The sequence below is a fragment of the Tamandua tetradactyla genome, chromosome 5, assembly GCF_023851605.1.
Source record: "Tamandua tetradactyla isolate mTamTet1 chromosome 5, mTamTet1.pri, whole genome shotgun sequence".
NCBI classification, from domain to species: Eukaryota; Metazoa; Chordata; class Mammalia; order Pilosa; family Myrmecophagidae; genus Tamandua; species Tamandua tetradactyla.
The window spans coordinates 28,151,785-28,172,471 of record NC_135331.1 but is presented as its reverse complement, the minus strand read 5'-3'; the positions used below and the strand labels follow the sequence as shown (position 1 = coordinate 28,172,471).

The 20,687-nt window shown below is 51.0% G+C and overlaps 1 protein-coding gene across 3 annotated transcripts in view; it reads left to right on the top strand.

The window, feature by feature from the left end:
* The window catches only part of GNB1L (G protein subunit beta 1 like), a 93,552-nt gene extending 81,133 nt beyond the window's left edge, over nucleotides 1-12,419 (top strand). For all 3 annotated transcript variants that reach the window (XM_077160358.1, XM_077160357.1, XM_077160359.1), the window contains one exon: nucleotides 10,128-12,419. In XM_077160358.1, the coding sequence (XP_077016473.1) occupies nucleotides 10,128-10,379 (252 nt within the window). In that variant the 3' untranslated portion in view covers nucleotides 10,380-12,419. The remainder of the gene's footprint in view (nucleotides 1-10,127) is intronic.
* The last annotated feature ends 8,268 nt before the right edge of the window (nucleotides 12,420-20,687 follow it).

The window sequence follows — 20,687 nt, the reverse complement described above, 5'->3', positions numbered from 1 at the left end:
TGAAGAGACTGTTCTGTCCCAGGTGAGTTGGCTTGACTGCCTTATCAAAGATCAAATGTCCATAGATGAGAGGGTCTGTACCTGAGCACTCTAGTCGATTCCATTGGTCGATATATCTATCTTTATGTCAATACCATGCTGTTTTGACCACTGTGGCTTCATAATATGCCTTAAAGTCAGGCATCGCTAGACCTCCAGCTTCGTTTTTTTTCCTCAAGATGTTTTTAGCAATTCGGGTCACCCTGCCCTTTCAGATAAATTTGTTTATTGGTTTTTCTGTTTTTGAAAAATAAGTTGTTGGGATTTTGATTGGTATTGCATTGAATCTGTAGATCAATTTAGGTAGGATTGACATCTTAACTATATTTAGTCTTCCAATTTATGAACACAGTATGCCCTTCCATCTACTTAGGTCTTCTGTGATTTCTTTTAGCAGTTTTTTGTAGTTTTCTTTATATAGGCTTTTTGTCTCTTTAGTTAAATTTATTCCTAGGTATTTTATTCTTTTAGTTGCAATTGTAAATGGGATTCGTTTCTTGATTTCCCCCTCAGCTTGTTCATTGCTAGTGTATAGAAATGCTACAGATTTTTGAATGTTGATCTTGTAACCTGCTACTTTGCTGTACTCATTTATTAGCTCTAGTAGTTTTGTTGTGGATTTTTCCGGGTTTTCGACGTATAGTATCATATCGTCTGCAAACAGTGATAGTTTTACTTCTTCCTTTCCAATTTTCATGCCTTGTATTTCTTTTTCTTGTCTAATTGCTCTGGCTAGAACCTCCAACACAATGTTGACTAATAGTGGTGATAGTGGACATCCTTGTCTTGTTCCTGATCTTAGGGGGAAAGTTTTCAATTTTTCCCCATTGAGGATGATATTAGCTGTGGGTTTTTCATATATTCCCTCTATCATTTTAAAGAAGTTCCCTTGTATTCCTATCTTTTGAAGTGTTTTCAACAGGAAAGGATGTTGAATCTTGTCAAATGCCTTCTCTGCATCAATTGAGATGATCATGTGATTTTTCTGCTTTGATTTGTTGATGTGGTTTATTACATTAAATTGATTTTCTTATGTTGAACCATCCTTGCATACCTGGGATGAATCCTACTTGGTCATGATGTATAATTCTTTTAATGTGTTGTTGGATACGATTTGCTAGAATTTTGTTGAGGATTTTTGCATCTATATTCATTAGAGAGATTGGTCTGTAGTTTTCTTTTTTTGTAATATCTTTGCCTGGTTTTGGTATGAGGGTGATGTTAGCTTCATAGAATGAATTAGGTAGCTTTCCCTCCACTTCGATTATTTTGAAGAGTTTGAGGAGAGTTGGTACTAATTCTTTCTGGAATGTTTGATAGAATTCACATGTGAAGCCGTCTGGTCCTGGACTTTTCTTTTTAGGGAGCTTTTGAATGACTAATTCAGTCTCTTTACTTGTGATTGGTTTGTTGAGGTCATCTATTTCTTCTTGAGTCAAAGTTGGTTGTTCATGTCTTTCCAGGAACCCGTCCATTTCATCTGAATTGTTGTATTTATTAGCGTAAAGTTGTTCATAGTATCCTGTTATTACCTCCTTTATTTCTGTGAAGTCAGTAGTTACGTCTCCTCTTCCATTTCTGATCTTATTTATTTGCATCCTCTCTCTTCTTCTTTTTGTCAATCTTGCTAAGGGCCCATCAATCTTATTGATTTTCTCATAGAACCAACTTCTGGTCTTATTGATTTTCTCTATTGTTTTCATGTTTTCAATTTCATTTATTTCTGCTGTAATCTTTGTTATTTCTTTCCTTTTGCTTGCTTTGGGATTAGTTTTCTGTTCTTTCTCCAGTTCTTCCAAGTGCACAGTTAATTCCTGCATTTTTGCCTTTTCTTCTTTTCTGATATAGGCATTTAGGGCAATAAATATCCCTCTTAGCACTGCCTTTGCTGCGTCCCATAAGTTTTAATATGTTGTGTTTTCATTTTCATTCGCCTCGAGGTATTTGCTAATTTCTCTTGCAATTTCTTCTTTGACCCACTCATTGTTTAAGAGTGTGTTGTTGAGCCTCCATGTATTTGTGAATTTTCTGGCACTCGGCCTATTATTGATTTCCAACTTCATTCCTTTATGATCCAAGAAGGTATTGTGTATGATTTCAATCTTTTTAAATTTGTTAAGACTTGCTTTGTGACCCAGCATATGGTCTATCTTTGAGAATGATCCATGAGCACTTGAAAAAAAGGTGTATCCTGCTGTTGTGGGATGTAATGTCCTATAAATGTCTGTTAAGTCTAGCTCATTTATAGTAATATTCAGATTCTCTATTTCTTTATTGATTCTCTGTCTAGATGTTCTGTCCATTGATGAGAGTGGTGAATTGAAGTCTCCAACTATTATGGTATATGTGTCTATTTCCCTTTTCAGTGTTTGCAGTGTATTCCTCACGTATTTTGGGACATTCTGATTCGGTGCGTAAATATTTATGATTGTTATGTCTTCTTGTTTAATTGTTCCTTTTATTAGTATATAGTGTCCTTCTTTGTCTCTTTTAACTGTTTAACATTTGAAGTCTAATTTGTTGGATATTAGTATAGCCACTCCTGCTCTTTTCTGGTTGTTATTTGCATGAAATATCTTTTCCCAACCTTTCACTTTCAACCTATGTTTATCTTTGGGTCTAAGATGTGTTTTCTGTAGACAGCATATAGAAGGATCCTGTTTTTTAATCCATTCTGCCAGTCTATGTCTTTTGATTGGGGAATTCAGTCCATTAACATTTATTGTTATTACTGTTTGTTATTAATATTAATGTTATTAATATTTTCCTCTACCATTTTGCCTTTTGTGTTATATATATCATATCTGACTTTCCTTCTTTCTACACTCTTCTCCATACCTCTCTCTTCTGTCTTTTCATATCTGACTCTAGTGCTCCCTTTAGTATTTCTTGCAGAGCTGGTCTCTTGGTCACAAATTCTCTCAGTGACTTTTTGTCTGAGAATGTTTTAATTTCCCCCTCATTTTTGAAGGACAATTTTTCTGGATATAGGAGTCTTGGTTGGCAGTTTTTCTCTTTTAGTAATTTAAATATATCATCCCACTGTCTTCTAGCCTCCATGGTTTCTGCTGAGAAATCTACACATAGTCTTATTGGGTTTCCCTTGTATGTGATGGATTGTTTTTCTCTTGCTGCTTTCAAGATCCTCTCTTTCTCTTTGACCTCTGACATTCTAACTACTAAGTGTCTTGGAGAACGCCTATTTGGGTCTAATCTCTTTGGGGTGCGCTGCACTTCTTGGATCTGTAATTTTAGGTCTTTCATAAGAGTTGGGAAATTTTCAGTGATAGTTTCTTCCATTAGTTTTTCTGCTCCTTTTCCCTTCTCTTCTCCTTCTGGGACACCCACAACACATATATTTGTGCGGTTCATATTGTCCTTGAGTTCCCTGATACCCTGTTCAAATTTTTCCATTCTTTTCCCGATAGTTTCTGTTTGTTTTTGGAATTCAGATGTTCCATCCTCCAAATCAGTAATTCTATCGTCTGTCTCTTTAAATCTATCATTGTAGGTATCCATTGTTTTTTCCATCTTTTCTACTTTATCCTTCACTTCCATAAGCTCTGTGATTTGTTTTTTCAGTTTTTCTATTTCTTCTTTTTGATCAGCCCATGTCTTCTTCATGTCCTCCCTCAATTTATCGATTTCGTTTTTGAAGAGGTTTTCCATTTCTGTTCGTATATTCAGCATTAGTTGTTTCAGCTCCTGTATCTCATTTGAACTATTGGTTTGTTCCTTTGACTGGGCCATATTTTCAATTTTCTGAGCATGATCCGTTATCTTCTACTGGCGTCTGGGCATTTAGTCAGATTTCCCTGGGTGTTGGACCCCACAGGTTGAAAGATTTTTCTGTGAAAACTCTGGGTTCTGTTTTTCTTATCCTGCCCAGTAGGTGGCGCTGGTGGCCCACGTTTGTCTGCGGGGTCCACCAGTAAAAGGTGCTGTGGGTCCTTTAACTTTGGAAAACTCTCGCTGTGGGGGAGGTTCGCCGGCCGAAGCGGTTTGGAAGAGTGCCAGCCGGCCCGGGGGTCCAAACGCGGGGAGGGTTGCTGGCCGCCGCAGCCCGGGAGAGCACCCGACCAAATTTCGTACTCGACCCGGGGCACCAAGCGTGGCGGTAGGGCGCCAGCCACCGCAGCCTGGGAGAGTGCACCGTTCCCAGCCGGACCGGGGAGTCATGTGTTTGGAAGGGACCCCCCCGGTCACCGTTCTCCGCGGTCTGGGGATTTCCAATCCAATTCTCTCAGTTGGTCCGGGGGGGCCTTGCGTGGTGGGGGCGCCAGCCGCCGCGGCTTGATGGGACCGCCTGCCCAATTCTGCCAGCTGGCCTGGAAAGGAGAAAGGGAGGGACTCCAGCCACTTGCCGTCCCACCCGGGAAAGCCCGCGCCCCTCGGCGATCTCACCGGAGCTGGTTCTCCCAGACAGTCATCCGTTCCAGGATGGGGTACGCTGTCTTTTTTATCTCTCTCCTGGCTCTGGGAGCTGTTCTGTATCGTTTCTACTCCCCTAGTAGCTGTTCTGGAGGAGGAAAGGTGAGGGTGGCAAAGCTGTCGAGGATGGTGGCGGAGGAGCCGGTGAAGGCGGAAGAGGGCACGGTGGTGGTTGGAGAGCCGCCGGAGCAAGAGGGGAAAGGGAAGGGCAAGATCACTTTTTAAAATTTTTTGTGAAAAATAACATAGATACACAAGAAAGCAATACATTTCAAAGCACAGCACAAATATTAGTTGTAGAACAGATTTCAGAGTTTGGTATGGGTTACAGTTCCACAATTTTAGGTGTTTATTTCTAGTTGCTCTGAGATTCTGGAGACTAAAAGAAAAATTAGTATAATGAATCAGCAATCATGTTTGTTAAACCCTACCTTCTCTGTATAACTCCACCATTACTTTTCTATCCCTCTCTTTAGGGGTGTTTGGGCTGTGGCCATTCTAACTTTTTCATGTTGGAAGGGGCTGTCACTAGTATGGGGTACGGAGATGGAGCTAGCTGATGTTCTGGAGAGGCTGGGTCCTCTGGGTTTTGGGCCTTATCTGGTCCAGGGACCCATACACCAGCTTTTTATACTTATTAATAGTTCATGAGAATGCATATATCCATGCACCCTTGCCAGCGTTGAATATTATGATCTTTTAAAATGTGACAGCTTTTATTTTTTGGTCCCTTTACCTCCAACCTGTCTGGGCCCCAAAGGGGCACATGTGCCTCTCAAGGAACAGGTCTTGTGCCACCGTGAACACAGCCACCAGGACATATCCACCAGGCCGTCCTCCAGCCCTTCCTTCCTCAGGCCTCAGAGCATGGGGGTCTGTGTGCAGCCTGGGCCTCTGGTTGGGGCTCCCCGGTCTCCGGCCCTCCACAGTGAGGTGTCCCCCAGGTGTGCATACCTCACGTCTTCATTTCCCTCGGTCAAGAACATTTTCAATTTTCCCCCGTAGTTTCTCCTTTGATCCTCGGGTCCCTTAGAAGCACGGTATTTAATTTCCAAATATTTGTTGATCTTGCAGCTCTCTGTAATCTAGTTTAATTTTGTTGTCAGTGAACATACCCTCTATGATTTCAGTTAAATTTACTGTAGTTTTTTTTTTAACCCACCACATGGGCTGCCTCGGCAAGCCACACCATCTGCACGCCGAAGGAATATGCTCGGCGCTCGCTGGGTGCAGCGGCCATCAGTATGGGGTCGGCAGAGCCGAGGTTGTGCCAGCATCCTCAGAATCCTTCCTGATTTTCTCGTCTAGCTTTCTTTTCCCACTCATCCTCTCTGTATTTTCATTCTGGCCACTCTGCTTCAGGAATTTGGAGACTCCCTTATTAAGTGCAGAAGCTTTAGGGTGCCGCTTCCTTCGACAGTAATATAGCCACTTACGCTTTTTAGGCTTACAGTTAGCATGGTATGTCATTTTCCATCTCTTATTTTCAGCATATTTCTATCTTTTTACTTATCTATATCTATTTTTACATATATTTAAAAAGCATCTTTTGTAGACAGCATAAAGTTGCTTCTCGCCCCTTGAGCCTTTGTGATAACCTTTGCCTTAAATTGGAGTGTTTTCTAGAGTGTTTGCATTTAGTACAATTATCGATGTTTCTGGGCGTACAACTGCCATCTTGTTTGTTTTCCATTTGTCACTCCTTTTTTTTTGGTCCCTCTTTGGCTCCTTTCCTACCTTCTTTTGTATTAATGAAAAATATATTTTTTAGTTTTCCAATTCATTTCTTCCCTTGGTTTCTTAGCTACACCTCTTATCATGTTTTCCCCTAGCAGTTGCTCTCGGGCTAGCAATTCAAGCTTAACTTCGAGTTTCTTGAGCATCTCGTTGGACATTTCCCGCTACCCATGTATAACTTTGTCCACCCTCCCTCCCATCCATTATGCTAACCTCGTTCCACACATTTTAACCTCCACCTTATTAGCATTATTAGTTCTGCTTCAAATAACCAGTTGTTATTGTTTTTTTAATTAACAAGAAATAAAAACCATGGCATTTTCTATCTACCTGTGTATTTGCCATCTCTTGGAGATCCGAATTTCTGTCTGGTGTTATTTCTCTTTAGACTGAAGAATATTCTTTAGCATTTCTTGTAGGGAAGGTCTGCAGGCAACAGATTCTCTCCACTTTGGTTTATCTGGGGGAAAGAAAATCTTACTTCATCCTCCTTTTTAAAGAATTTTGGCTGTAGAGTTTAGGATGACAGTTTTGGTTTGGTTAGATTTTCTTCATACAGGTCAAAGACGTTGTCTCATTGTCTTCTGGTCTCAATCATTTATTCATCAGATATTTTTATCATAGTCCCATGGTGACAGTCTCTTCCCTCTGGCTGCTCTGAAGATTTTCTTTTTACCCATGGTTTTCCATAGCTTGACCTGTCATGGGCTTGCATGTGTGCTTTCTTGTTTGGGTTTGGCTGAGCTTCTTCAACCTATAATTTCATCAAATTTTCAAAATCTTTTTTTCTTAGCCATTCTTATTTTCTTTTCCTCCTGGGATTCCTAGCCAGACATTTGATATTGTCCCATAGGTCCCTGAAGCGATAGACACTTTTCTCGTTCTTCAAATTGGATAATGTCTATCGATCTGTCCTCTGGTTCACTGGCTTTTAAAAAGTTTTTTTTTTATAATTATTTCCAATCTGCTGGTCAGCCTACCTTGTGAATTTCTTCATTTCCATTCAATGTGGTTTATAATTTCCATTTCTTTGCTACTAGTCCGTATCTTTTTACTCAGTAAGAACATATTTTTGTAGTTATCTGACTACTTTCCTTTAATTTTATGACCACATTGAAATAGCTGCTTTTTTGTCTGATGTGTCCACCACTTGTGCCATTCGGGGTCAACTCCTATGAACTGCTTTTTTCCTCTTGATTTTGAGTCGTATATTCCTACTTCTTTGCATGTCTGATGATTGCATACTGAACATTGTGAAAGTTGCATGGTGGAGACTCTGGATTCTGTTATTGTTCTCTGGAGAGTATAATTTTGTTTTAACAGGCAGTTTGGTTTCTGGCTGCTCACTTTGAACTTCGGTAGGCTTGGTTAGGGGAGGTCCGTGGGAAACCTAAACCAGCCTCCTCTGTTGTGGTTGGTGAGACTCAGCTTCCAGAGTCTGTCTGTCCTTCAGACCTTGCCAGGGCCCAGGGTTCTAGCTTTGTTACAGTGGGTCTAGAACTGTCTTTCTTCTCAGTGTGACCCTTTCTCCTCTGGCAAGGCCTCTGGCACCTTAGCTGGCCTTAGGTGGTCTTAAGCTGGTGCTGCTGGCCACTCATCTCTGTTCCTCTCTCTGAGAAGCCCTGTCATCTGCACTGACCACACCCAGCCCAGCCTTGGCATCCAGAATCAGGGACCCACGCGCGGACATCAGGCCCCCATGTTCCCATGGCTTCCTCCACCCACTGCCTAACTTTGGAATCCAGTCACAAAACCAATGAGTGAACTTGCATTTTTATATTTGATGCAGAAATACCAGGGCAGATACTAAGAAATTAACACATCCTAATGGCAGATGGGAAAGGAAGAACAGACAATGTTTGTTTTGTCATTACTTGCGGTGAGGGGTTCAGATAATCTCTCAGGAAGGATGAGGTTATACAACCTCCAGATGGGTCCCTGGACAGATAAGTCCTGAAACCTAGAGGGCCCAGTCTCTCGAAAACATCAGCTAGTTCCATCTCCCCACCCCTTATTACTGACAGCCCCTTCCAACATTAAAAAGTTAGAATGGCCATAGCCCAAATACCCCTAAAGAGTGGGAGAAAATCAAAGGTGATGGTGGAGTTTATACAGAGAAGGTAGAGTTTAACAAACGAATATGATTGCTGAATTATTATGTTGATATTTCTTTTAGTCTCCAGTATTTTAGAGCAACTAGAAGTAAAAACCTAAACTTGTGGAATTGTAACCCATACCAAACTCTGAAATCTGTTCTACAATTAATTGTTGTGTTGTGCTTTGAAATTTATTGCTTTGGGGTATATATGTTCTTTTTCACAAAAAAAGAAGTCGATTGTGATGATAATAAATATTTATTCCTTCTAGTCTCCAATGTTCTGCAGCAGGTAGAAGGAAAAATCTGAGAGGATGGCATAGTAACCCATGACAAACTCTGGGATTTGTCCTGTATTTACCTTTTGAAGAGTGCTTTAAAAACTAAAAAAAAGAAATTAAGAAGGATGAGGTTAGCTGTGATAACATGTGGCCCCAAATTGCAGAAGCTGAGAAAATCAGTGAAGTTAACAAACACCCCATTTCTCTCTTACCACCCTCCTGTGTGTCTGTTAGTCACATAACCAGTTCTATAACCATAATCCTCACACTTTTTCAGATCTAATCCACTGGTAGGTAGATTCGTGTTCTCTGCCAGACCATTTGCTGCAGCTCTCCAGTTATCTCCTACAAGGCTGGTTTTAATCTTCTAGTCCTTTAAGAAGAGCTTATGGGAGCAGTTTTCTTTGAGTTCTTACATGTTCAGAAATGTTGGCCTATTGTTTGTATACTTGAGTGACAGTTTGGCTGGATATAAAATTCCTGTTCCATGCTTCCCTTCGGTCTTTGGAGGCATCCCCTCCCTGTCTGCTGGCACGAGGTGGGTGCAGAACTTTCTTGGGACGGCCTAACTTTCCCTCACAACTGATTTCGTTCTTTCTGCCAGGCTGCCAAAGGCTTTTTTATGTATTAAGTCCAGGAATTTTATTAGGGCGTATCTTGGTGTTGGCCATGCTGTAGCCTTTCTCTGGATTTAGTCCATGGGACTTGAGAAATTTCTAGAAATTAAAAATGATTTACCAAATCTGCCTGTCTCTCATTTTGTCTCCGGTGCATTTTAATTCTTTGTTTCCATTTCATTTTACTTACTTCTTGTCACTCCTGTCCTTTTTGTCCCAGTTCATCTTCATTTCTCTGAGTTTTTTTCTCCTGCAGCTTTATAGAGCTCTGCCAGTTCGGGTTTCCCCCTCTGTTTTTGCTGTTTTGCAGTCTTGTTTTATAGAGGTAATTGTTTTATTACATTTTCTTTGATTTGCTAATTCACGGCAGAAATGTTGGATGACAGTTTCCATTTGCTGCTGACGCATGCTACCATCTGTTTCTCCAGTTTCTTTCCTCCTTTATCCATGTAGGGAAGTGGTGCTCGGCCAGGGATGGTATAGTCAGGTAGGAGGATTTAAAAATGTGCAGGCGTTTCTGGCTGTCACTGTGACTGCAAAGCATCTCTGTCCTTTAGAGCCCAGGGACAGAGGGGTGGTTGCAAGGTCTCCCCGAGAGGGGACTTGGCCACCTTGTGGGGCGCTCCCAGCTGCAGGCCTCCTGGGGGCCGGGCATGCTGTCTCCTGGGCCCCGCCCCATCCCAAGGACGCTCTTGAAGGTGCTGGGCGCCAGTCAGAACAAGCCCCTCGGGCAGGAACGCCCCCCACCGTCTGCAGCTCCCAGAGCAGACCTCTCACAGCCCATGGGGTGGTTGGGCGGGGGGGGTGGTGCTCGCTCAGGGACACAGGCCGGGCCTGGCCGAGATGGGATCTGCACTGTGTAGGAGGTGGGGGGCCTGGCTGGTGGCCCGGGGTCTCCCTGATGGCTCTCCCTGCACCCCTCCCCAGGTGTGCAGCACCCACGAGGTCACCAACCCCGGAATCGCTGACGTCACCCTCCGGCCCGACCGCAGGATCCTCGCTACTGCGGGCTGGGATGGCCGTGTCCGCGTGTTCCGCTGGAGGACGATGAGGCCACTGGCCGTGCTGGACTTCCACAGGGCCCCCGTCCACTGCGTGGCCTTCGCTGCTGACGGGCTGCTGGCTGCGGGCTCTGGGGATGAGCGCATCAGCGTCTGGTCCATCTACCTGGGCCTGTAACACGCACAGGGCGGGTCTCCTCCAGCCAAGAAGCCAGCCCTCCTTCCATGCAGTGCCCCAGCCCCAGAGAACAAACCTGCGTGACTCCAGCAGTTGATAAAGGACCCTGCAGCCAGCCCTGGGTGGCGCCACCAGCCCGGCCACACCCACATGCACACACTTTCTTCAGACAGCGGGCATGGAAGGCCCCGGTGTGAGTTCTGGGCAGACAGCACTGGAGGTGTCAGCAGGGCGGGTGCAGGGCCCTGCCCAGTGACAAAGGACACAGCACAGGCCATGTCACATGGCCACAAGGCGGTGCAGGGAGGGGCGATGGAAGCTTGGAAATGGGGATGGGGCCCGACAGCAGATCCCCACGAAGCTGGGGCCATGAAGCCCAGGTCCGTGGGCTTTGCCAAAGGCAGAGCAGATGCGGTCTGGGCTGGAGACAGCACCATGGCCTGCTCTGAGCGGCTGGGCCCGCAGAGAGCTGCAGCGCTGGCTGGACGGGAAGCCCTCCGGCAGCTCAGAGGTCTGGCCCTGCCACCCGGCCAGCACCTCCAGGACTTGTGGCCCTTTCCCAGGTGTAGAAACAACTCCAGGCGACTGGTGTGGCAGAGTCCCAGCTCGGCCCCCATGGTGGGGTGGCCACCGAGGGACCCCCACACTGCAGGAGGGCTGGGAAGGAGCAGCGAGCTCCATTTCAGCCTGGTGCCCGCCCCAGGAAACCTGCCCACTGCCATTAGTGGCGAGGACAGGGACAGCCCTGTCACAAGGTAGGGGACAGCCCGCCCTGGGCTGTGAGGGTCAGAGACGGTTGATGGCAGGCATGCTTGATCCCAAAGCCCCCTACTCCTTGCAGGCATCCGCGTGCCGGGGCAGGGCGGAGCCTGGGCCATAGCCTCACCCATGTGTGGCGCGCTCCATGGGGTGGTGGACGTGGCTTCTGCAGCCTCACTTGGAACCAGTGTTGTGTCTCCGGAAGCCCCCACTGCCACGGGACCTCTGTGCCCTCAGCTTGTGTCGGGGCGCTGGGTCATGAAGCCCAATGCCGTCGAACCCCTGTGTCCCCTCCCCGGCAGCGTCCTCAGCTCTGTCCCTTGGCAGCATCGCCGCACCTGCAGAGACCAACTCTGCCAACCACCACAGAGGCGAGTGCTCTGGCTGCGGAGCCTGTGGGTTCATCAGCTCCCAAGTCCTCAATCCCAGGCCGTGACAGTGTCCACATTGAGGCAGCAGCGGGGCAATCCCTTCCCTGAAGAATGGCCTTCGGGCCCCTCCAACTCGCAGCCAGGCACATGGCGGCGTCTTCTGCTGCAGCTTCGGGCTCCGTGGCCTTCTCTCTGCTCTCCATGTGTCCTCCATCCTGTAAGGGGCTGCCTCCACTTGGCCGGGAGAACTCCCGGACCCTCCCCGCAGCTGCATGTGGCCCCTGGGATCAGCCTGGAAAAGCTGCGTGCTTGAAAGTAGAAGGAAGGTACTCCTCGTGGCATCAGCTGCTGTCTGCCATCCTGTGTTTACTGGAAGCCTCCGTGGGCCAAAAGTCCAGGCATGTAATTGCCATGGTTTGCTAAACCCAACCGGCATCACTCCTGTTGACTCTTCAGGACACTGGGGGCTCGAACTGAGCCTCTATAAAGGTTTCATGCACTAGGTTTGCCTTCCTGAAACCTCTAATTTCCAGAGGTTTCCTGGGTCAGATGAATCCTGAAACCCAGACGGACCAGCCTCTCCAGAGTTATCAGTTAATTCCATCCCCCTATCCTCTAGTGTGGATGCCACTTCTCACCATGGAAAAGTCAGAGTAGGCATTGCCCAAAAATCCCTGTAGACTGGGAGAAGGATCAAAGGAGAAGGAGGTGGTATAACAGAGAAAATGGGATTTAACAATCGAGTACGATTGCTGAATCACTATATGAATATTCCTTCTGGTCTCCAGGGTGCAAGAGCTAGCTAGAAGGAAAAATCTGAAATAGTGAACAGTGGCCCATGAGAAACTGGCATCTGTTGTAACTACATGTTGAACTGTGCTTTGAAAATTATTGCTTTTTTTTTTTTTTTTTTTTTTTGCTTTGCTTTGCTTTGGATATGTTAAATTTTGCAAAAAAAAATTAAAAAAAATTTTGTTAAAGTCCAGGCATGGCCTAGCCCGGTCCTCAGCCCAGGGTCCTGCAGGCCATGTCGGAGGTCTGGGGTGGGGGGTGTTCTGGGCGCTAACTCACCCAACCCCAGGGCCTCCTGGCCAGGCAGTCGCCAAACACCCCACTCAGCAGCTGGCCCCGCCCCCAGCACCCCATGGCTGGGCAGGTGGGGCCTGCATTGGGGCTGTGGAGAGCTGCACACCAGCCCTGTGTCTCGTACGCAGTGGGTACCCGTCTGGGCCCGGAAACTTAAAAGAATGTTCCAGAGAGCCTGGGAGGTTGGGCTGTCTGCGGGGCACGCCGCAGCTGGGTGGCAGCGTGGGCCCTGTGCCCCTCTGTGAGTGATGCTCAATCAAGTGTTTCCTGCCCTTACCTCTGCCAAGAAGCCACCGGCACCCTCTGCACAAAAGAACTGTTTGCACAAAGCAAAATGCACCTTCGGGGGATCTTTAGAAATGCTTCACACTCAGCCAGCTAGAACTTCACACCAAATCCCAGTCTTAGAGCGACAGCGTGGCCCGGGTGAGACCTGAACCTGAGCCTGCCCTGCACCTGCCTGCAGTGGGGGGGGACCCCGCAGGCAGCTCCAGCTTCCCCCAGGTCAGTGAGTGGCGGCTCTGCCTTCATCTGCTCGTGTCTGGGACCCAGGAGGAGCCAGATGGGAAGGGGGCAGCTGGGCATGGGGACTGGGCAGCTGCGGGAGTGGGGCAGGTGCATTCGCAGAGACACACCATGTGCACAGCTCACTGCCCCCGAGGCTCCACGACAAGAGCCTTGGGGGGAATAAAGCCACACACTGCAAGGAAGCAGCTTGTGGCACACAAGAAACCTGGCAGAGACTCATGACCTTCCAAGGCAATGCTTTCATCATCCATCCCTGCTAGGAAGGCACAGGGGGCCATGTTTCTATCCCCACCCGGCACCCCACTACACCCTGTACCCCCACACCCCACATGCACCCAGCACCCCATATGTACCCTGTACCCCCACGCCCCACATGCACTCAGCACCCCACGTGTACCCTGTACTCCCACGTACATCTGTACTCCCACGTGCACCCAGCACCCCTGGCACCCCACATGCACCCAACATCTTACATGCACCTAGCACTTCACGTGCACCCAGCACCCACCACCTCATATGCACCCCATGTACATCCGGCACCCAGCACCCACCACCTCATATGCACCCCATGTACATCCGGCACCCAGCACCCACCACCTCATATGCACCCCATGTACATCCGGCACCCAGCACCCACCACCTCATATGCACCCCATGTACATCCGGCACCCAGCACCACACTTTGGCTGGCAGTCCCTGCCCTGACTCGGGTCAGCAGCACTTTCCCTGCTTCAGGGGCAGAGCTGAGTCGCCACGGAACCCCCATGTCCCCCAGAGCCTTGTGTGCGGCCACGATCCACGGTCGCATTGGCCGCCCGGGCCAGGCGGGTGGCTGGGACCCTCCACAGTGTTCACACAGGCAAAGCTAAAGCCGCCGGGAAGTCTGCCTGGCACCTGGGCAGGCACCACTGTGGATGCGGCCCGCTTGGGTCTCAGATCTGGAGTGTCAAGAAACGCGGTGGCCTCTCTCCATCTCATTGGCAGCTGCCCGCTGGTGCTGGAGGAACCACCAAGATGCAGGGCGTGAGCCTGCTGCCCTCCGGTGCCTGCAGAGTGTGGGGTCCCCATGGCAGCGGCTGGGGCCAGGGGGTCTCCTCCCACAATGACACCCGGCACGTGGCCCAGGAGGCTGCCGGGTAGGTGCAGCCAAGTCCCCAAAGGAGGCTAGTCCTCGTGTCGCTCTGTGTAGCAGCAGGATGTCACCGAGACTCCTGGAGGCAGCGGGCAGGGAACCCAAAGCAGGGACGCTGCCCCATACATCCTCGGCAGGTGGCAGTGGCCACGAGCAGCGGCCCCACCACCCATCGTTCTAGAACACCAGTCAGCATTTCCAAGAGAATGGACAGTGCCCCAGGCTCTCCCACCCACTCAAAACGCAGACCTCGGCGCCCAGCATGGGGGACCCCAGAGCCGAGCCCCATTCCCCCAGGACTGGATGCCATTTGGCAGGAAGTCTGTTCAGAAGCTTTAAACCGTGGGACAGTGTCACAGACACACACAAAGAAGCATGAGAAAGAAACAGAATTTAAAACCAAAGCTCCGTGCTTTCAGAAGCAGTTCTGGTGGCTTTTTCTCATGCCACATGCGTCCTTCCTAAGATGCCCAAAACATTCTCAGGTCTGGTGTGTCCAGCTTGTGAACGATTTACAAGTGTTTTTAATGAGCTTGCCATCAGGGGTTAAATCCTGGGAGGAATTTACCATGTCGTATCCATAAATTTGAATTCATCAGCTGAGCTCGCTGGCATAGTTAGTTAAGCCAAGTCCTTAGATACCCACGGACTCAGCCTAACATTTGTTGGCTCCAGGTTTTGGAGGCCAGAAGTTCAAAATGCAGGTGTGGGCGAGGCCGGGCTTTCTCCTGAAGCCCACAGCTCACTGCCATCCCTGGGCAGCCTGCTGCCAGCTCTGCTTCCCATCGCCACCTGGCCACCATCTGCTCCTGGGTCTGCTCTGCCGGCTTTCTCACCAAAGTGTGGCCTTTTCTGAGCACTTCCAAATTTCTTCTGCTCATAAAGTCCCCCAGTAATGCAACTTAAGGTCCACCGTCAGTCGGCTTGCTATGCCTTGAGCAGAAATAACATTTCCCAGAGGCCGTTTGCACAGCGGGTCCACACCCAAACCTGGTGTCTAAATTTGGGCGCATAATTCAATCTCCCTGACGTGCAGTGTTTTCATCTCAGGGATGTATTTGGGCGATGAGCATTGTTCAGTTTGCAAATTGCAAACACAGGCCAAAGCGAAGAGGAAAACCTAATGTGCGTGCACACACGCACGCATGTACCCCGTGTCCTGCCTGGTTCCAACTTTACGTGAAGGCCTCACTGTTCCCCCAGCCTGTCATGGGGTCCAGGAGAGCTCCCCACAAGCTGCCCCCAGCCTGCCTCTCACCCCACAGGCCTCTGGTATATTCCAGAGACTCCAGCAGCCCCCAATGTGCATGCCAGGGCATCTTGGGGCTGCCAGGTTCCTGTCTAGAACAGGGGGTGACAGCACCCTCAAATGAGAACACGGACGGAAGCATGTCACTTTCTTCTCCAAGACGGATGCCAAGCATCCTTGCCGAGCGGCCGGCTCAGCCATGGACACCAGTTGCTAGCCTAATAGCTGGACAGCATGGTCCCACAGCACGTGGCCCGAAGGAAAAGAGGCAGAGCCAAGGGATTAAAATGTTCCTTTATTTCTAAAAAAAAAAAAAAAAAAAAAAAGAACATGCTATTTTGCTAATTAGGAATAAACAAATTCTAAAGCTCTTCCCCAGCACACCAGGATGTTAAAGGGAGGAGAGGGGAGAGGAGAGAGAAGGAAAAGAGGAGACACCAGACTGGGGCAAAACCAGAGGACATGGGGAGCAAGAGAAGGCCTGGCAAGTTGTCCCTGACACACACAACACGTGTAACTGACCCTCAGCTTCGTGAGATCTAACAATGGCTTGCGGTTATGTTTCTACCATCCTGTGCACACCCCCAGCCCCGGCACCCCCTCACCTGCTCCCCACACAGAGGCTCCGCCTTTTCCAGAACGTTCTCTCGATGGATGGCGCAACAAGGTGTGGCCCCTGCTGCGCCCGTTCCCCCCCCCCCCACCTTGGCCTGAAGCCCTTGAGGCCCAGCCTGCTTGGTTGGCCACTGTGTTGACCCCTTGACTGTGGAGGACACCTGGCGGGGACTGGCGGGGACCCCCTGGTTGGCGGGGGGTAGCGGCTGGGGACACTCGTGTTCGGGTTCTCGGAAGGAGCAGCTTCCTCTTGTGCCATATGCCCCTCCTGGAGACCCAGGGGCAGCTCCTGTAGGCGTCTGCCCTCCACTGCCATGGGAAGTGAGCTGTTCGGAGCAGAAGCTGAGAGTCATTCATTCGGTAGATACTGACCGAGCTGTGCCAGTATCCCACTCTCTGCTCTCCTAGAGTCCAGGGTCCTGCCCACCCCAGGCTGATGCGGTGGACCCCCACACCCGAGAAAGAAAGATGGCAGGGCGAGGGAGACACCCAAGCAGGACGGGAGGACTAGGGTGGAGGGCAGTAGGGACCCCAGGTAGGAGGCGGTGGGGTGGGGGGGCAGCCCTGCTGTTCCCCTCCAAACAGCGGGTCTCCCCGTGGTTTCAGGGGCCACAGCAGGTGAACCCCTGACCTGGAGATGCTAAGGGACTGTCACTTGTGCAGCAGGACAGGTTTTGGTAAGCTCGGCCCGAGCGGCGTCTGCACACTTGTGCATTGGGAGATATTTCCGTTTTTAAACCTGAGCCCTCTGAAAGTTACTCACCTGGGCATGACGGGGGGGTGGGGGGCACTGTCCTCAGGAAGCGTCCACTCTCACGGGGGATGAGAGGCGAGCCTGGGACCCACCCGAGGGATGCCCAGCGGCTCTGAGATCCAAGCCCTGCCTGGGTTCTGGAAGTTTCCGGCTGCAGGACTCAGGAGAGCAGAAGGGTCAGGACCGGCCACCAGCCAGCAAGGAGGCATGAAGGGTGCTGCTCGGGGGCACCAGGGGACCGGGGGCCACCCGAGAGAGGCCCCCCAACACCCCACCCTTGTGTGCCACCCTCCCCAGACTAAGGACCAAGGCACAGAGGGTCCCGGGCCATCGGTCAGCTGCTTTTGAACAAAGCCATGTATTTGTCTCGGGCCTCTGACCCCTCTCCACGCTGACATCAGAAGGGTGATTATATGCATGGCAGCTTCCCCTGCCACCCATGGGAGACTGGTGGGTGCCGGGCCCGCACGCGGCAGGGCAGCCCCCGGGGAGCCCAAGGATGGCAGCTCCTGCTGCACGAGCCCTCGGGACCCAGCCCAGAGGTGTGGCCACCCCAGCTGGGCTGTGTGGCCAGTTCAATAAAAGGCGCCACCTTGGGGAAGAGCCTAGAAAACTTATTTGGGGATAAAGAGCAGGTTCCAAAATAAGTAAAAAAAAAAAAAAATGCAGAGGGGAACTGAGGTTGGGGGAGGGGGAGGGGTGCCCTGGACGTGACAGTCAGTATCCTTTCCTGGGAAGGGCAGGGTCGCTGGGCCCCCAGGCGCTGAGGTCAGCCTCAGTGAGGGGGGAGGGGCGCCCACGCCCCAACTACACGACCACGTGGCCAGTCCAGCGCCCCATGGGGAGCCCCAGGGCTTCAAAGGAGAAAGCAATCCCCCCTAAACAGAGGCGCCCCCGTCTCAGAGATGTGGACATTTGGAGTGGCAGGTGTGGGTGGGGCCTGCATGCATCCAGGGCGAGGCAGCCACCCCCACCCACAGGCTGGCCCCGGGATTTCCTGCCCTGTGTATGCAATTGACAGCCGATAAAGGACGCAGGCCCCAGCATTGCTCACGATAATTAAGGGGATCGTTTAATGACTGCGCTTACGGTCTAGGCGTTCCCCCACCCCCACCCCACCCCCACCCCCTGCAGCGGGCTTTAAACAAATGCCTCTGTTCCGCTCCGCTGCTCCCCACGTGCAGACCTGGCAGCCCTTAAAGAGACGCTGCGTCTTCAAAGCTTCGCCTCCCGACCCATCTGGCTGGAAGTCCTGCAACAAGCAGGAGAAGGAATGGAATGAAAGGGGCCGTGCATGTGTGCACGCATGTCTGGAAGGCACACGAAGAATAGGGTGGCACCAGGGGCGAAATGCCAGCCTCCCTGGGCCATGGCAGGGTGCAGAGGTGCCTGGGAGGGCTGGAGTCTGGCTGGGTAAGGCTATCTGACTCCACCACCACCACCACCCGCGCTGAGGGGATTCCGGGCATGGTGGGACGGGTGCAGCCCGCGTCTCCAGGTGTACAGGAGCTCGACTCTGCCCGCCCGGGCCCCGTGAAAGCACACGACTGGGGAAAACCCACGTGCCACTCCTCAGAGCCCTCCAAGGCCACAGGGGCTTCTCGGCATCATGGTGGTGGGGAAACTGAGGCACGGCGTTCCTACGTGGCCCCCAACGCTGCCTGAAGAGGCAACCGGAGCGACCTCCAGTTCCAGGTCCGGCTGCACACCTGCCCCTCGCTGGAATTGTGGCTTGCACCCTTTGGGATGCTGAGTTTCTGGAAAAGTCCCCCACCACTGCCTTCCGTCCACCAGGCCTAACCTCTCCCATGCCATGTAGTCGCCCACCACTTCCACAGGGTCCCGCACCCCTCCTGCCCTCTGCATCCCCAGCGCTCCCCTCGGGGTGGGGGGGGGGGGGAAGCGCCACCTGCTTTGCCAGACGGAGAGGCCGGTCCCTGTGGGCAGGACACTTGCAGCCCCATAAAGTCGTGCGGTGCTGCCAGACCTGCAGCTGGCCAGGCCCAGAGCCTCCTCAGCCAGTGTCCATCTTGGTGCCAAGAAGGTGGGGCCATCACTGTTCCTGGTGGTGGGCGGGGGGAACTTCCTCAGGGACAAGCCGGGAGAAGCAGCCAGTAGAGGGTGCGGCTGAGCGGCCAGCCTCCAGGCAGTCCCCCCAAAACACCGGATTTGGCCTTTCGAGAAGCCAAACAGCCACTGAGGTCTCCCCACACATTTCTGGGAGCTGGAGTAGTGTGTCAGTGAGATGGGCCCCAGAGCTGAGGAATGCCGCTGCCGTGGGCACTGGGGGGCTGCGGCCCGCCCCCCACCTCCAAAACCAGGGAACGGGTCTGTGGTAGAATGGCCCAGTGGCAACCAGGGTCTGGGGCTCCCGGGACCCCTTATTCGAGACTCAAAGGCATGAAAGAAGAGGTGCACAGGGCCCATTATCCACTCCACTTCCACGCTGGGCCTCGCTTCTTTCCAAGATTGAGAGCAGATGGGCTCAAAGTTCCTGCCAGCCCAAGCTGTAACTTGCCACGGCCATGGCCTCCCTGGAATCGTGGCAGCCACACGACCAGTGGTCAGCTGAGGCACCCATAGCGAGAAGCCTGGGATAGCTCCTCAGCTGCTGGGGTTCCCATGGAGGAAGTTTCCGGGGCGGCCAATTCCCAGGGGAGTTGAGGGCCACCCAGACTCGGCCCCCATAAGGATGTCAGCCACCCACAGCGCGAGGCACGAGAGAGCGAGGCGTGGTGTGCCCCGAAAATGCAGAGCCTGAAGCGGAGGCTGCAACCGACTGGGGTGTCCCCTGCTGCTGTTGAGGCTGCAGTGGGGGGGGGGTGTGGCCACGCTTCACGGGGTTGGGGTCAATGCTAGACCCCAATAATAACATTGACTGTTATTTGATTTGAATGAATGAATGAAAACTTAGGTGCCGGGGACTGTCCCAGCCTCTTTTCTGGCGGCTCCGACCACAAAAGGACACAGGGTGGGGGGATGGGGGGGTGGACGCTTCGTGTGGGAAACTGTGGGAAACCCCTCCCTGTTGACTCATTCACACTTCCTGGCTACATAAGCTCCTTTCAACGTTCTGACAACACGGCCAGAGAATAAGGAAAGGGAACAAGGGGTGGCGGTGACCACAGCAAGAATTTCTAAGGAGGTGGGAGAGAAAAAGTCTCCTGGGATGCAGGGGACCCCCCCCCCCCGGGGGCTGAGAGTTGGCTTTCGAGTCAGAGGCAAAGGGTTCTCCAGTGAAATGACTTACAAGTTGGGGGAAAAAGCAGCAGGAAGTGAGAGAAAGCCCACCCAGAGGAGGGAGGGAGGGTCTGAGGAAATGCAGAGGCTCACGGATGTGTGTGGGGGGGGGGTATGTGGCTTGGGGGGGGTGCGAGTCTGGAGCGGCTTGGGGAATTAGGGGGTCTTCTCAGCAGATCAGGTCCTCCGCAGAGTAGGGGTCTATGTGTGTGGGGGGGGTTCACCCTGCGACCCGATCCCTGGATTGAGGGAGAATTCGGGCCAGTGCCTGCCCCCCCGTCCCCACTGACCCCCCCACAGGCTGCCACGTGCCCGATGAACGATCCACTCCTGGGACCCCCTCCAGCACAACCCCGTAAAAAGGGAAAAGGAAAAAAAGCTTAACTGGCCACATATCGGACAACAGAGTGGTTCTTGGTTTTGACCTCTGATGGCTGGGGGCATGGGGGGTTATGTCGGTAATAGGGAGTGGGTCACCCAGACCCTTTCTTTTACCGTGAGTTCCCCCACTGTTGACAATACTACAGGGGACATTTTTATTTATCCAGAGGAAGTCGCTTCTCACCATGGCTTT